Here is a 16,514-nt window from a genome sequence, read left to right as displayed (position 1 = left end):
TGGGGTCCAAGATAGGGGACATAACTGACCAGGAAAATCCATATTTCCACACTTGTCCACTTCTTAATAGGTCATTAAAAAGGGTAGTCAAAGGCCCAATAGAGAGGGAGCAAACATTTTATAAAAGTTGGGGCCAAGGCAATCCTCTCCGAAGTCCTTAATACTTAGGAGCTGTTGTATGACTTCCTGCACGTCTTTCTCTAATATTGGACTACTAAAAAAGGCAGAGGTTTCAGATTTCAGAGAAGGACATTTTAACTCTTTAAGAAAATGATTGATGTACTCAAATCTCCTAGCTGTGCATCTTGATATAATCTAGTATAATAATCATAAAAAGGTTTTGTTTTGACAATCTTATCTGCTAATTGATTTGTACTAGGGTTGTTAATTTCATGTAATAACGTTTTGATTCTTCCCTTCTTTAGAACTCTAAGATAAAAATCAACCCAGAAACTACCCCGCCTAATAAACCTTATGTTGGAATGTCTAGTTGCTAACAATTTCCCTTTGGAGATAAAAATCCCGCACATTCTCCATAATCCCCAACCACTTTTTTAAGGAAATCTCAGATCAATTTGAGACCGTGGCATGATAAGTTACATCCACCCCCTTCTGTAAAGGTCAAATCTCTTTCCCTCTCTTTTTTAACCTTTACATTTTCATCAATATTACAACTCCTTTAACATTACTTTTGAAAGCCTCCCACACTACAGATTTTTCAGCTGTTAGTTCATTTTATATAAATAATTCAAATTTTTAACATTAATTGGATCAATAAGATATTCTTCCAAAACTTTGATCTTATCATTAACCTACCTATAAGTTCTAGTAGGTTATGGTGAAGGAGTAGCTGAGGATTAGTGCTGAATGGTTCGAAAATTCACTAGCACAATGTGAAATAGTTGTATGGAGAGAAAGGGTGTTCCTAAAAACATACTGATTCAAGAGGAAGAGTGACAATGTTTTGAATAATAAGTATAAGATTTAGTTGTTGTATTTGTTATCTCCATACATCGTAAATCCCTAAACAGGAACAGGTATCTTAAATATTTTTCTGTATGTCTCTTATGCTGGTTGGACGAATATAAGAAGGGGTCTTTTACCCGACCTCCCATCAAGATAATCTGCCTTGGCAGACTACACAGTTCCCATCCTAACGTTTGAGCTAGACTTGGATCATCATTCACCGGACCATAATTGGAGGCGAGGTTAATTCTCCAACCCCCAATTTCCACCAAGAGAATAGCCCAATGTGCCTCTTCATCTTTAATAAGGGGATTTTACTTCCTAGTTTTTTTTTTTAATTTAAATTGCAACAGCACTTTGAGAAACCTTAGCAGAAGAAAACAATCAGTTCCGCAGCCTATAGTTGTTCATCTTATCACTTTCCTTCTCCCAATTCAATGTGTCCCTTGCAGGAAAATAGTGTTTCAGTTAAATTACTTAATTGCAAAAATGGCATGTCTTTTCAGTTTATTATTGAGACTATTTGCTTTACAACTAATAAACATGAATTTCTCCTTAAATCAATTGCAATTTTAGTCATTGTAAACCTTCAGGATGTAGCAATGCTAAACTCATCGCAATCTTCATTGCTTCATTAATATCATTAAAGTCCTCTTCTTTTTTCCCTTTTCTCCCCTTTCCCCACCATCATTGCATGACCCACCTATCCCTCCAACCTGTGCCCTTCTTCTCCACCACTGGACCCTCCTAATTAATGTAAGCGCCCACCAGATGTGCCTCGCCCACGAAAACTCAGTCCATCCCCACCTAGCATACAACTGGTGCATTCGCTTTGCACATAGGGTGCCCCAATGTTCCACCCCTTATTCGCTGAACTTTTAGAACTGCATATTCTCAATAGTACCATCTTGGCCTCAGGCACATCTGAAAAGATATAAAATCTACCAGGTCATAGCACTTTCATTTTAGCAAGTTGGATAATCGATGTCTGAGCCCCATTCCCCTTAAATTCTGTGATCATTTGCTTAAATTCCCACCTTTGTCGAGAGTTTCAAAAAATATATCAGGGAAAATTTTTAGAGGAAAAGTCAGTCTAGCTACAGCATTAATAATTTCCAAATTTTTCCTCACTTTTTGGGTGACCCGACCAAGAGCAAATTGCACATCATGGTCCATTTTCAAGGTCCTCCATCTTCCCATTGACAGTTTTCATCTCTTTTTGAAGCTACACGATCACCTCAGACTGGGTAGTTTGTTTGTCTTTCAATGCCAAAACTCTCTGCTCAACTTCCTTACAGCAAGCATTCAGATCTTGCAGCCTTTTGTCTAACATTTCCAAATTTGACTCTGACTTGCCTGCCATCTCTACTTGGGTGGCTTTTAATTCCTGTTTTTCCATGATAAAAAGCTTCAACATCGAAATCACTTTGTCGCTGGAATCTCCAGACTTCTCCCAGAGATCTTGGCTACTAGGTACAGTTTGAGCCATATGTTGTACATGAGTCTTAGCAAGCTTCCCTACATCTGACATGATCTCAATACTCTTCAGAGAAGAGGAATGATCAGATTTGCTAGACAAGGAGAATGCTACATCATCCCTAGTCTTGTCGAGAGTTGTACCTTGCAGTGGGATTAAATCAGTCAATTCCTTCCTCAGGCTTCCAGTACTCCATGGATTCTGCTGAATCTCTTATACCTCCTTGGGCAAATATATTTTGTACGTTCTTGAAAAAAATTGGATTTTGTACACCAGAAATATGGTGGTCATTAAAGCTATCAAGAAGTACAGATTACCCAGCAGCTCCTTTCAAACCTTTCAAACCTTCACTGCCACCCACTATCTGAGCATTACATTCCACTGCACTTATGTTGACACTAGCCTCTGGCCACTCACCCAGCCCCCTCGCCTATCTCTGAGTTGCAACACGGCTGGGGGTTTCGCCTGTGAGAGTCTCAGTGCATTTCTCCATCGCAATAACTCACTGGACCCATCGCAATATGGGGGTCTTACTCAGTCTGTGGCCAGAGGAAACTTTGCACATTACCAGCGCCCGGATTTGCCTGGAAGCACCCTAGCACCCTCCCGCCGCCGCATTCACCAACCACGCGGCCGCTGTACGGAGAGGGGGACTCCAATCCCCAGGGTGCACAGCGTGAAAGGCGGAACTCGCCGGGACGTGAAACGCGCCAGGACGCGCTATTAATTGCAGCATAGCCCCGGTGGAGCGGGGGTCTTACTCAGTCTGTGGCCAGAGGAAACTTTGCACATTACCAGCGCCCGGATTTGCCTGGAAGCACCCTAGCACCCTCCCGCCGCCGCATTCACCAACCACGCGGCCGCTGTACGGAGAGGGGGACTCCAATCCCCAGGGTGCACAGCGTGAAAGGCGGAACTCGCCGGGACGTGAAACGCGCCAGGACGCGCTATTAATTGCAGCATAGCCCCGGTGGAGCGGGGGTCTTACTCAGTCTGTGGCCAGAGGAAACTTTGCACATTACCAGCGCCCGGATTTGCCTGGAAGCACCCTAGCACCCTCCCGCCGCCGCATTCACCAACCACGCGGCCGCTGTACGGAGAGGGGGACTCCAATCCCCAGGGTGCACAGCGTGAAAGGCGGAACTCGCCGGGACGTGAAACGCGCCAGGACGCGCTATTAATTGCAGCATAGCCCCCGCATCGCGGGAAGCGCGCGGGCAGCGCCGGGCTAAGCCCGGGACAAGGGCGGGACCGTCTGTGGCCGTCCGAGGCCGGTCGTGGCTGGGCTGGGGCCCTTCCCTAAGCAGTGAGTGCCGGTAAGTGGTTTCACATAGTACAATGAGTAATCATGCGAGTTGTACGTCTACCACGGCCCCTACTGCCCCTGTACGTGGGACCTATGATATGCTCACCTCCTCATTTGAGAATATGCTGGAGGATGCTGTAAACAGGGTCAATAAAGAAATAGAGAACACCGAGAGGAGACTTTCTATAGGTTACATACCATCACATCAACCATTGTCAGAGGGCCCATGTGATAACGGAACCGTGACCCCTGCGTCATTATTTCCTACTGTATTAATTAACAAACCAGTACACTGTGAAACTATTGTCGAGGCTCCCTCGATTACCGATGCTGTAATTACCATCCCCGACTCCCAGCAAAGCCCCAATGTCATTAACACCAATAACTCTGCAACAACATCAGAAAAGACTGTGGGGGAGAAAAGGAAGAGGGGTCCTGGTAAACCTACTAGAAGCAAGAGGAAACAGCCCCCTTGCAATAAACTACAACCGACGCCAATGAGTATGTGGTCACGAGGTGCTGATGACTCTGGCAGGGCACCCATTGACTGCATCGTGCATCCAGTAATCAGTACTCCTGTTCTCACTACAGTGGAAATGGCTCGTACTTCCACCCTTACACAAACCGAGCCTGCACTAAGGGATGGCCTATATGTAAGCCCGAATGGAAACCTAATCGACACCATAGTGGACTCTACTTTCAATCGATTGAAGGACCTAATGGTAAACCAGTTCAATACTATCTTTAAAAGACTTGATAGACTGGAAAGCATCATAAAAAATGAGGAAACAAAGAGAAAAGGGATTATGACAATAGAACAAACCAGAGGCGACAAGCTATTAAAATATCTGGATGCTCTCTACAAAAGAACCACAGAGGGTACCAGTAATAGTGTCTTGCCTGGACTAACCAGTGTGTGTAAAGAATGTACTGGGGGGGCTAATTTGAATCGACCACCAATAATTTCCATAAATAGTTCTGTGCCTAGTATGTTGCCATCAAAAAAGGCACATACCTCGAATAACCCCTCTGCTAATCCGGTATATTCTCCTATCGCACCAATTGTAACACCCACGCCAGGCCTTGCAAAACAACTTGACACTACCAACAGACCTATTTTAATCCCCCAGGTTATTAAAAGTACGGAAGTCACTCTTCAGTTGCCACCAGAAGCCTGTCCCTACGTAATAATACTAGTTGGCGTACCCCTCCTTAGACACAATCAGACAGAGTCCTGGGACGAGTTAAAAAATAAATGTCTGGACTGGTTGTGCAAACACAAGAGCGTTGGGTGGGAGATCGCAAATGACATCTTAATGGTTCGTAGGGTAGCCTGGGTGGGTCCCTCCACCAAACACATTACAGGCGATTGTATAATCGTATCCCTAAGGCTTCCCTCATTGGCAAAATGGTTGCTGAATGCCCCATTTGATCCGTTCTCTAGTTCCACAAATATTATTCTCGTACCATTGGGCTTCTTTTACAGACCACGAGCAAGGCCATATAATGATACTAATCTGGCACCCCAGTTATTTAATAGGTTTAGTACCTTATCTGACCTGGAGAACCAGGATTGACCTATATACAGTTCCACTATTATTGAAAAATCACAATTGAGCCATCTGTACGACAATCCTGATATAGTTGAATGCACCCCTACTGATAACCCCCAGGGATCGCGGCAGGTAGAATCAGTATTAGCCGCTCCCTCCGTGACCATTGCTTGTAAACCCCATGAACAAAACCTGAACATACTTAGCTGGAACATCGCAGGCTTAAAAGCTAAACTGACTTCAGATGAATGGGTCAATATGGTTAGTCGATTTAACATCTTGATGTTCCAAGAAACTTGGTGCACTAGCGGACTATTGCTCGAGGGATTTGTTTGTTATAATAAACTAGCACCAATCCCTGACTCCGGCAGACCAAGCGGGGGCTTATCCACATGGATAAAAATCACCGAAGGCAATAGCATAAAACCCATAGAGACTGACAGCGATAATATTCAGGCTATGATTTACACGCATGGAATCACGGTTTGTTTGAGACATTTTTACAATAACGACTTTATAACACTGCCTAACAAAAATTTTATTAGGTTATTTGAATTTATCGACATTTTAGTGCATGAAGAAAAATATGGTAAATTAGATGGCATTTGTCTGGGGGGAGACTTTAATGCCCACCTATATAACAGCATAGATACACCTGCCATGAGTAGTGCCGGGAAAACCCCCTGTAGAAGAGGGGAAGAATTGCACAACTATTTATCCATTTACGACTTAATTGATATAATGGCTAAAGTTGGTCACGATTCAGGCAATCCCCCACTGCCTACCTATAGAGGCCGCGGTTGTTCATCCACTATTGATTATATTTTCATTTCTGCTTCCCTCGAAAAAAATTTAGTGAAGGCTGAAGTTTTAGGTACCACTTATAGTGACCACAATCCAATTCTCACTACCATTAGATTTTTAAATAAATTTAGGAAACGTCAAGAAATAGGGGCAAAAGATCTGACAGTATCTACCGACAAGTTGAAAGTGATTTGGAGAGGGATAGACAATAATGCTTTACTGGCCCGTATTATAAAATCCCACCGCTCACTTATAGAGATGTGTCTGTCTAGCACCTGTCCTGGAACTGACATCATCCATGCTTTTACTATGCTGTGTGCCGGAATAAAATTAGAAATTTCGAAACCAGTTAAGACCCAAGGTAAGAACCCTAGATCGTTTGATGGCACCTGTTCTAGGGCAAATAGGTCTTTACGTGACGCATTAAAAGCTGAACCCAGGGATACGGCATTAGTGAAGCATCTGAGAGAGCGTTATAAGAATGCAACTAAAATACGCGCGGAGGCAGTGTTAAAGGAACGGTGGGATTCTCTCGCCTGCGCTGCAGCTCTCAAAGACGCAACGGGGTTTTGGAGAGAGGTGAAAGCACTTAGATCCACTGGATCAAATATCACCCCCATAGGATGTAATATATTGAGCAACGTATGGGAGGAGCACTTCTCAAAAATCTATTTAGCTGACACATCAAGCACTGACAGTCTTCCATCACCCTCCAATTTAACCATATCACTACTCGAAGTTGAAGACGCCATACATGAAAGTGCAGGGAATAAAGCCCCAGGCCCAGATGGCCTGTCAATTGATCTTATTAAATCTGAACCTGACCTTTGGGCCCCTCTTTTATGTAATGTTTTTAATAATTTGATTAATAGCTCCATCCCAGTAACCTGGACGACAAGTATAATAGTACCCATCTTCAAGAAAGGGGACAGATCCGACCCCTGCTGCTATCGCCCAATATCCTTGATCGATAACACCTTAAAGATCTTGGGCCGGGTTGTTTTTAATAAAATCAGGAACTGGGCAGAGGAGGAACAAATTTTAAACTGTTGCCAACTGGGTTTCAGGAGCCGCGTTGGCACAGTTGAACAGTGTCTAAACCTGAACCTTATATTAGGGAAATATACAGTAGCAAAAAAAGTACCCTTATATTTGGGTTTCATGGACCTAACTTCAGCGTTCGATTTTGTTAACCGCTCACGCCTATGGGAGATTCTTTTAAATTATGGGTTGGATGATGCACTTGTACACTTTTTGGCATATTTGCACAAAGACCTGAAAGCACGAGTGAGGATCAACAGTGAAGGGGAGGTCTCTAGGGATATTTTAATTGGCAGAGGGGTCCGACAAGGGTGTGTCTTGGCCCCTCTGCTTTTTATCCTTTATATCAATGAACTGAACAATTCCCTGACCAAACTAACTAGTGACGTACCAAAAATTAACGGTCAAATGTATCCTGCACTTCTATATGCAGATGATGCGGTCCTTATGGGCCGCACACCCAAAACATTACGTATTTTAATCTCCGGTTTCGTATCTTTTATGGAAGAGTTGGGATTACGCACGAATTTTAATAAATCATTTATAATGTCATGTGGACCCAAAAAATACAACACAAAGAACATAAGGATCGGAACTGATCTTCTAAAAAGCACGAGCACTTTTCCTTACCTTGGCCTAGTCTTTTCCGACACGGGCTCATGGAAATCGCACGTAGCAAGAGGCAGAAATAAATTAGGCATGTCAATTAATTCTATAACCAGCCTGCGACAACCTAAAAAGGCAGACATAGTGACCCCACTACTGCAGATCTACAGAACTCAGTGTTTGCCTACTGCGACCTATGGCTCTGAAGTTTGGGGGTTCGTGGACTGCAGTGGGATACAATCTGAAGAAAATAGATTCTGCAGAAGGTTACTTGGGGCACAAATTTCATCACCCACCTTATTATGCCACAAAGAATTGAATCTCCACTACGTAGAAGACTTTATTAAATCCCGTCCTGCATTATTCTGGCTGAAGATATGGTGCAACCCCGCTGCCATTTTAACTCAACGAATTATAACAGATTGCCTGAGATGTGATAGGGGTAAATATATACCCTGGCTTAACGCTGTTTATAAAAGTTTAGCCAGTATACATTTAGAACATAGCTTTTCCTTTCCCTCTGCTGCCGAAAACATAACCCTAAGATCAGCTAGGGATGCACTATATGATTTATATCGTACAGACAGAGCAAAGGCTGAGTTTAGCAAGCCATCTATTATTAGATATATGTCCATCCCAAGGATAGCAGGCACCAACCACTCCAAACCACAGGAGTACCTAAGAAAAAACATTGGGAGATGGAATAGGCGTTTGCTCTTCCGTCTTAGGGATAACAGTGTAAAATATTTGCTATGTTTCCCTATTGGCTTTAATAAAAATCTGGAGGAGACAGTTTGCCCATGCGGTGATGGCTGCAAACAAACCTTACCACATTTTTTGTTCTCCTGCAGATTTTATGTTAAGTACACTAAACAATATCTTATCCCCTATTTTAAGGCAAATGGGATAATCAATCACATTTCTGCATACGAAGAAATATTGCAACTGGGCAGCGAGGATATGATCTATCGTGTTGGCTTCTTTTTATCAGCAGCCGTTAAATCCCGAGCCTCCATGCTTACCCCTTGAAAAATGCCACTATATGTAAAGAATATAGGGAAAACTCTATTGGCTAGCTAAGAAATGTTTATTTTGCTTAAAGCTGGTTGTCACAAATTGTTTACTTGCATTATAATTATGTTTATGTGTCTGCCACCTTTGCACAGCAACGTTGAGGACAATCTTATGGTCTACCCAACATACATTATTGCCCATTTGCAATTTATTAACATCAGTATATATAGGGCTTCTTTCAGTACTCAATGACTAATCTGTTATTTATATTGTCGGAAGTCTATAAATTGCCTATTTTGCACAGTGCTCTAAAGTTTACATTTTGTATTTTTGCACACTAAAGAATGTTGATCATCGCACGAATTACTGGTCTAACCCACTCCCATTTTAAAAAAAAATTGGTTTTAAATTCATCTTATGCTCTTATTTTTAACTGTTTTTGTTTGAATGAGGATTGAATGTCATATATATATCGATAGTGATGTTGCACTTTTATGGATCATACTGTATCCGAATAAAGATAAAATTGAATTGAATTGAATTGAATTGAATATGGGTTCAGGGCAGATCATTGCACTGAGTTGGCTCTGTTGAAATCCACTGAGGAAATTAGAGAGGCCGTAGATGGAGGAGGCAGTGCAGTATTAATTTTATTAGACCTGTCCATGGCCTTTGACACGGTCCAGCATAAATTATTGATGGACCGGTTCTCTGAGATCGGTGTTAAAGGCCCAGCTTGGAAACTTTTACAATCTTTCCTAGCTGACAGGTCTCAAACTGTGGATCTGGATGGCAATTCATCTAAACCATTTACACTCCCTTGTGGGGTGCCACAGGGCTCTTCTCTTAGCCCAACTATTTTTAATATGTACGTGGCACCATTGGCAGTAGTTATTAGATCGTTTGGCTTTCAGCTCACCTCATACGCTGACGACATACAAATAGTGTTGTCGTTGACCAGGGAAGATGAGAAAGAAATTGGGGACCGTTTCCATGAATGCATGAGTGATATATCTCGCTGGATGTCTTCCAATTGCTTAAAGCTCAATTCCAACAAGGCCGAGTTCTTAAAGTTTGGGAATAATCCACAGGTGTGGACACCGGACTGGTGGCCGGAAGACCTGGGCTCCTGCCCTGTACCCACTAGGAAGGCCAAAAACCTTGGGGTATTAGTGGACAACAAACTCACTATGGGTGATCAAGTAAGCATGGTGACCTTAGCTTGCTTTATGATTCTTAGAATCATTAGGAAAATCAAGATCTTTCTGACCGAGAGCAATCTCAAGACAGTAGTCATGGCCCTCATAACGTCGCGTGTGGACTATTGTAACAGCCTATATTTGAATATACAAAAACAACATATGTATAGGCTCCAATTAGTCCAAAACGCAGCGGCCATACTGCTTTCCGGAACACCTAAATGTGTCTCTGTGAAAGGAGAGCTTAAGAAACTACATTGGCTTCCGATAAAACAAAGAGTTTGCTTCAAGGCACTCTGTATTGTTTTTAAGGCCATCAATGGAATTGGTCCTAAATCTCTTAAGCAAAAGTTTCATTGGTATGTACCTGGTAGAACGTTACGCTCTACCAGTACTAAACAAGTGCAAGTCCCCAACACAAAAAAAGTTAATTGGGGAGGCAGGAGCTTCACTCTTTGTGCCTTACGAACCTGGAATGAGCTTCCCTTTTTTCTTAAGACTGCCCCGGATCTTCTGTCATTTGGAAAGGGCTTGAAGACATGGCTCTTCTCGCAGTAGCAATCTTTCAGCTTCCCCAGGTTACCAGTACTTAGTGCCAGGACACCCAAGGGTAATCGCGCGCTCTACAAGTGCAAATAACATAACATAACCTAACAGTCCCCCACCAGCTATTCCCGTCTCAATAACCTCCGCAATTGTGCCACCACTTCTCAATGCTGTTAAAATATCCCTTTGGGGGCCTGATAAGGGTATAACCGGAGGGGGCGTGGCCTCAGGCCTAAGGGCTGAGTTTAGACTAAGGAGCTGCTTGGTTATGACCTTAGCTAAGGGATTTTCCAGAGGCCCTTTCCCTTTCCTTACTGGAGATCTTTTCTTAAGGGTTCGTACCTACTGTGTTGCAGCTGCTTCCCTTGCACCAAAGCAGGTAATAAATCTTCAAGCGTGGTTATGGCGAGAGAGCTGTAACACCGTCTCTATTCCTGATTGCATGTTTAATTATGACTTTGTTGAGAGACAAACAACCGCCTCTAGCTTCTAGCAATACATTTTTGACTCACATCAGCTAGCTTTCTTTTTCCCCCTGACGGAATGTGGCTTTACCAAGAGGAGAGAATGTAGTGCTGAGTACCGGAAGCCTTCAAGCTGCGGGATAGCTACTTATTAATACTAAATCTAGCTAGCATGGAGAATGGAGAGTGGAGAATCTACTTTCCCATTTTAGAGAGAATAGAGCAAGGAGTGTCCTCCACAGAAGTGTTGCTGAAGTCCTTTCTTTTTTCCTCATACTCCCTTTAGCCTCTTGCAAGTTGGTGACGCCCATAAAATAGAAGTCCCAACCCATCACCCTTACTCCACACAAACCATTTAGATCTTACCTCCACTTCCTAATAACCAGAAGACTCTCACAGCCAAAGGGAGATAGTGGGAGGTAAAGATCGGTTGCTGGGTGTTGGGGGCATGAGCACATCACAGATAAAGGGGGCCACAAGAGAGATCAAATAGATAGGAAGCATCTCTCAGTAGGCTATCCCGATTGATTATGACACTGCCAGAATTACCCAGTCCGCAAAATCTCCAATTTTCTTCTGAAATGCCAAGTTGCTAAATTCGTTTAGAAGTTGTGGTTGTCTAGGGACTTTCCCTAGTCTGGGCTTCTTATCAGAGGAAGACATTAAAGGGTTTTAGCAAACTCAAAGGACATTACCAATAGCATGTGGAAAGCCTATACCAGGACTGGTATTGTGATCGCTTGTGAGGAGTGTTCCTATACCATTCAAGATGTCAGGATTTCTCCCATAGTGCACAGATTCAAATGCGAAAATAGCAGCGACAGTTCCAGTCCATTCACTCATATAAACTGGACACTCTGGCAAAACTAGACAAAACAAAACATGCGCACTTTGCTTTTCAGGAATCCCAAACACTCAGACCACTATTCAGATACAAACATTTGAAGTTGTTATTCGATTGTACATTACTTCTGTAATCTCTTGTTTCTTCAAGACTACAAATAAAGATTTACTGGCCAAGTCACTCTAACAAGAAACCCAAATGATTCATATATACACAATCAATGTCAATATGCAGTGACTGATCTTAAAAATGTATTACAGTTTACTGTAGTGTAACGGACCAGTTGTAAGAAAAGTCTCAAACCTTGTTGTCTACAAAATATTGGTTGGGTCCCACGAAACATGGCGCCCATCATGCATTCCATTTATCATTGCCACATCGTCTTCGGTTAGCGTGAAACTGAACACCTATGAGAACGTACGTGCGGTGTGTTAGTAAATGTACACAAAATACATCTGTCTAAACAAATATTAAACAAACATTCATATGGCACAGAAAACACTGCTAACCTCTAGTACCTGTTTCTAGGGAGAACAAATTGAAGTACAGAGGTTTTGCATTTTACTGTTCTGTATTTCTGTTTAAATAGTAATTAATCATTCCCCAGTTATCACACCTTGTATGTTGAGAGTGAAACAAACAATCTTTTGTTTATAGATACATTTTCTTCCTCAATTAAATTGAATTGTGTGAAGCTTTAGAAATCCTCAGATAATAAAATATATTTAAATGGTCAATTTTATTTCTTCTTAGATATAACCGCACTATGTTGCCAGGTTTTCCAATCCATGAACCGCAAGAGTCAGGACTCAGTCAAGCATGCTGGAAACTGCAAGTCCCTGATGTGCTGTGCCTCCAAGAGTTTGAGTGTTCAAGGTGGTAACTGCCACATAGCACATTGAGGCAGATCCGAGGTTCTGTCAACCATGGCATCCCCCTTCAACCACCAAAGCAGGTTAAATATGTGTGCTTCAATAAAAAATGGCTACACCGGAAAAACCTGTTTTAAGTGCTTTACGATATTAATAAATACAAAAAGTGGACATGTCCCGTCATTTTGTTTACTTGGAAAGACTTTGAAAGTATTTTAATATATTATAGATTTTTGAAAATTCCAATCCACTGGCACTCAGCCGCATCAAAGCGCTTTGGGGGAAAAGAGGAGGAAGTCGGGGGGGGGTCATAAAATGGCAAATAAAGCCATCTGATAATAAAAGTTTAGAAATCAACTGTGTACCTTTAGAGGGCACAGTGTTGGATTCTTGTGACTTGATCCATCCTTCACTGCATTTTTCCGACTGAAGGAAAGGCCATGGTGTGTAGGGACTGATGCGCTGGCACTCGCGTCTAACCTGATGGGTGAGCATTGTCAATCACCAGGATCAAAAGGCGCACCCACCAAGATGGCAGGCATATACATAATATCAGCTTGAAAAACCTAAGACGGACTCTAGTTTGCGCCTTCATAATACAGCATGTAACATAACGTCCGTCTCAAATTCTGATTATCCTTTCCTGAGGTCAATTAATTAAAGTGTGCTTAAATTTCATAATGTTTCAAAAACGAAGAACTGTATGCTGCAGTAACTTCAAGAGTGGGCACCCTAAAAAAAGCCTAAACCTATGCTTCCAGAAACAATAAATAATATGTATATTAAGGTCTCAATTATATGTTAAATTTTGATGAATCAGTCAGCTAAGTCAAGATGAGTTTGTATATGTTTCCATTGGGCTCATTTAGAAGGACAAAAATGTGATGAAAGGAGTGCTTGAACTAATCATAACCACTGGCATTGCTTTGGGCAGCATTCCATTCCATTGTTTTATTCTCCTTAGTTGTGCCAATAAAGACAACAACAACCGTAATATAATTTGTTCTATGGACCTTCATACCAATGAGACAGAAATGTATCTGAGGTTGCTTGCATTCTAAATCTGGTGGGGCGTGTTTTAGCAGTTTGGGAAAAATTCTCCCCCTGCCCCATACTGGAGACTGCTTTGTATATGTTCAGTCCTTGTCTGTAAGTAGCAAAAGATGATGAAATGGAAAGCTCTGATGGCAACTGCGAATGATTAAAGACCGTTACCTTTTATTTTTCTCTGTAAGTCTTTCCTAAGAGACATGGTTAGCCTGGAAATTCTCATTACTCGTCTGGCTTAAATTAATCTCTGTTACAGTTGCAAATGCTATTTCTCAGACTATTTGCTCCCTTGAGGTAGTGCTAATTTGCCAATGCTTAATAAATCTAATACTAATAGGCTGAAATAATTCTATAGGGCATGAATCAAAGAAATGCAATTAGCTATAACGGTATAGCACAATAAGACTGCCATTGAAAACAAAATCCTAGAGCATATTCTATAGCATAGCCAACCAAGCTCTAGAAGCTCTTCCTCAAAATATGAACATCATGAATTTTGCAATATGTAGTATGATATAAGATACCTTTCAAACTGGGCACTTAGACTTAGGTGTACAGCAACAGAACCTTCACAAAAAGGCAAATCAAGATCTGTGCACAAGGCACAAAGATCTAGATGAAACCTTGTTTTTCACTGTCACCATACCTTGCTGCCCACTTTCACCAATACAGTGGCTTAGGGCTAGGGATATATAACCATATTTTACTGCTCCGTAAAAACAATTTTGCTGCATGCTGAACTAGCTGGAATAATTAAATGCACTTGATCTTGTATCCAAGATAGGTTTTGCATACCAAATCTAGTTGGAAAAAAAACCCATTTATTAACAGAAAAAAATTGAAATAAGCAGGCAAGGATTGGAAAAATGTGTGCCAGGAGCTTTGTTTTAAAGTAGTAAGAACATTCATGGTTTGCATTGTGCCAATGTATGTGGATGTGTACTCTCTCTAGTTTTTAATCACCTTCGCTGGCTTGGTGGACATGCTCATTAATTCAGACCAACATTGTGAGTCTGACAGCTGTGACCTAGACTGTTTCACAGGAATTTGCGACTTACTAAGATTCAATATGGGCAAATTCACCAACATCTACTCGGCATAATTCATAAGACCAAGACAAACTTGTTTAGCCAAATTCAGCATTACTTGATCTTTCTGCAATTATTTTGATTCAGGCGCCTAACAAATTTGGCAAAAGGTCAACCAAATTTTACTTATAAACCCATTCAGGGAGAGGAAGTAAGCAGTGCAGCATTTGTCATTTTCATTTCAGTTGTGAGGGGAGTGCATCCCCCTAGTACATGAGATTTTATTTGTGATTGGGATCTAGAAAGCTTTATCTGTCTGTCGCTGTCAGCATTGTAACCAATACTTTAAAATATACTTGGAGTGGGATTTGATTCAGCCCACTGCTCATGATTGGATTTTTTTTATTGTCTATTTCACTACCCTGCTCCTAATTTGATGGCTTTCCTCCCTATTCTTGTGTGTATTCTGGCCCCGGAAAAGTTTGACTTTAATCTGTTTTTGATTGGTTCATCGTGTCTGTTTCTGCTGGAATTGATTTTCCCTTTCCATATTTCTATAGCATTTGAATGTCAGCATTGGATGGGAGTACTTGGCTCCTCATGCTTCATGAAGCAGTGCCTCTTTCTCTGTGTCTCTCTCCCAACAGCGCCACCTCTCCAATCATACTCAATACCTCTCTATCTACCCTTCCTCCACACACTCAATCAATCAATAAGGAGTTAATAAGGAAGGGACAGTCCCCGTCCCTTCCAAGGACAAGTGGAAACACTTTCGGCACAGCGCTATCAGATGGCATGTTCGAGCCAAGCCATCTGGAAGTACCGAGCACCTTGGCCATCTGGGCACACACAATGCTTTCCAATGGTGTGTCCAGATGGCCTGGCTACCCTAGAAGTCCTGATGAGGGCTCATTCGCTTCCTCGAGCCCAGCCAGGGCTCCAGGAGGTCGGGTGCATCCTTGCCTTTGGTACCCTCTGTCACTCGGTGCGCACAGATTACAAGACAGGAGGGTAGCTTTCTTCTTTATTAATAAGGACAAGGGTACTCCAGACCCCCTTGCAGTCCAGAGTTTCTCAGCAAGTTACCAGATGGCTCAGGACCAGCAGGCCCTTGGGTAGGGCCCCTTCATCCTGGGCTACATCCTCAGGCCCGCCGCATGGCAAAGTGCACAGGATGGGGTCCCTCGGGCCAGGGGAGTCCTCCCCTATGTGTCCAGGTCCAGGAGCTCAAGCCGGGATCAAGAGCTCCAGCCAGGCCCAAGGGCCCTGCTGGATCCCAGGGTGGGCAGTCCCACCCTGGGCGCTATCTTCTGGCCTGCTGCACTGCCAAGGGCCCGGGACAGGGGCCCGGTTGGGAGGTCTCCTCCGATTTGTCGGCATGTTAAGGTGCCTGCAGGACCCGGGTCAGCAGTCCGTCAGGGGCCGACTCACTGCTCCGTGCCTGAGGGCCAGCCGGGGCTCTGACCATCTGGGCCGCAGAGTCCCCGTCCCCTCCAAGGACAAATGGAAGGCCTTTCATTAAGTGCGTCCTTCAAGCCCGGCCATCTGGACAAACTGAGTCTCTCTGCTATCTGGTCACAAGGAATGCCTTCCAATGGTGCGTCCAGTTGGCCGGGCTGCCCTGGAAGTCCTGATGAGGGCTCATTTGCTTCTTCGAGCCCAGTCAGGGCTCCAGGAGGTCAGTGTGTTTGGGCCTTTGGTCCGCTCTGTCACTTGATGCGCATGGATTACAAGAAAGGGGGGT

General features: G+C 42.9%; 1 protein-coding gene across 3 annotated transcripts in view; it reads right to left on the bottom strand.

The window, feature by feature from the left end:
- LOC146834519 (putative oxidoreductase ZK1290.5) overlaps positions 1-16,514 on the bottom strand; it is a 690,790-nt gene that overhangs the window by 143,056 nt on the left and 531,220 nt on the right. For 2 of the 3 annotated variants that reach the window (XR_014960632.1, XM_085601909.1), the window contains exon 7: positions 12,124-12,227. The exons of the other annotated variant lie outside the window; for it this stretch is intronic. Coding sequence is in view for 1 of the 2 variants with exons in the window: in XM_085601909.1 (XP_085458035.1) it covers positions 12,132-12,227 (96 nt within the window). In the remaining variant the exon portion in view is untranslated. The remainder of the gene's footprint in view (positions 1-12,123; positions 12,228-16,514) is intronic. 3 annotated transcript variants of the gene reach the window in all.

The sequence above is a fragment of the Triturus cristatus genome, chromosome 4_2, assembly GCF_964204655.1.
Source record: "Triturus cristatus chromosome 4_2, aTriCri1.1, whole genome shotgun sequence".
Classification (NCBI taxonomy): Eukaryota; Metazoa; Chordata; class Amphibia; order Caudata; family Salamandridae; genus Triturus; species Triturus cristatus.
This window is presented reverse-complemented; position numbering and strand designations above follow the sequence as displayed.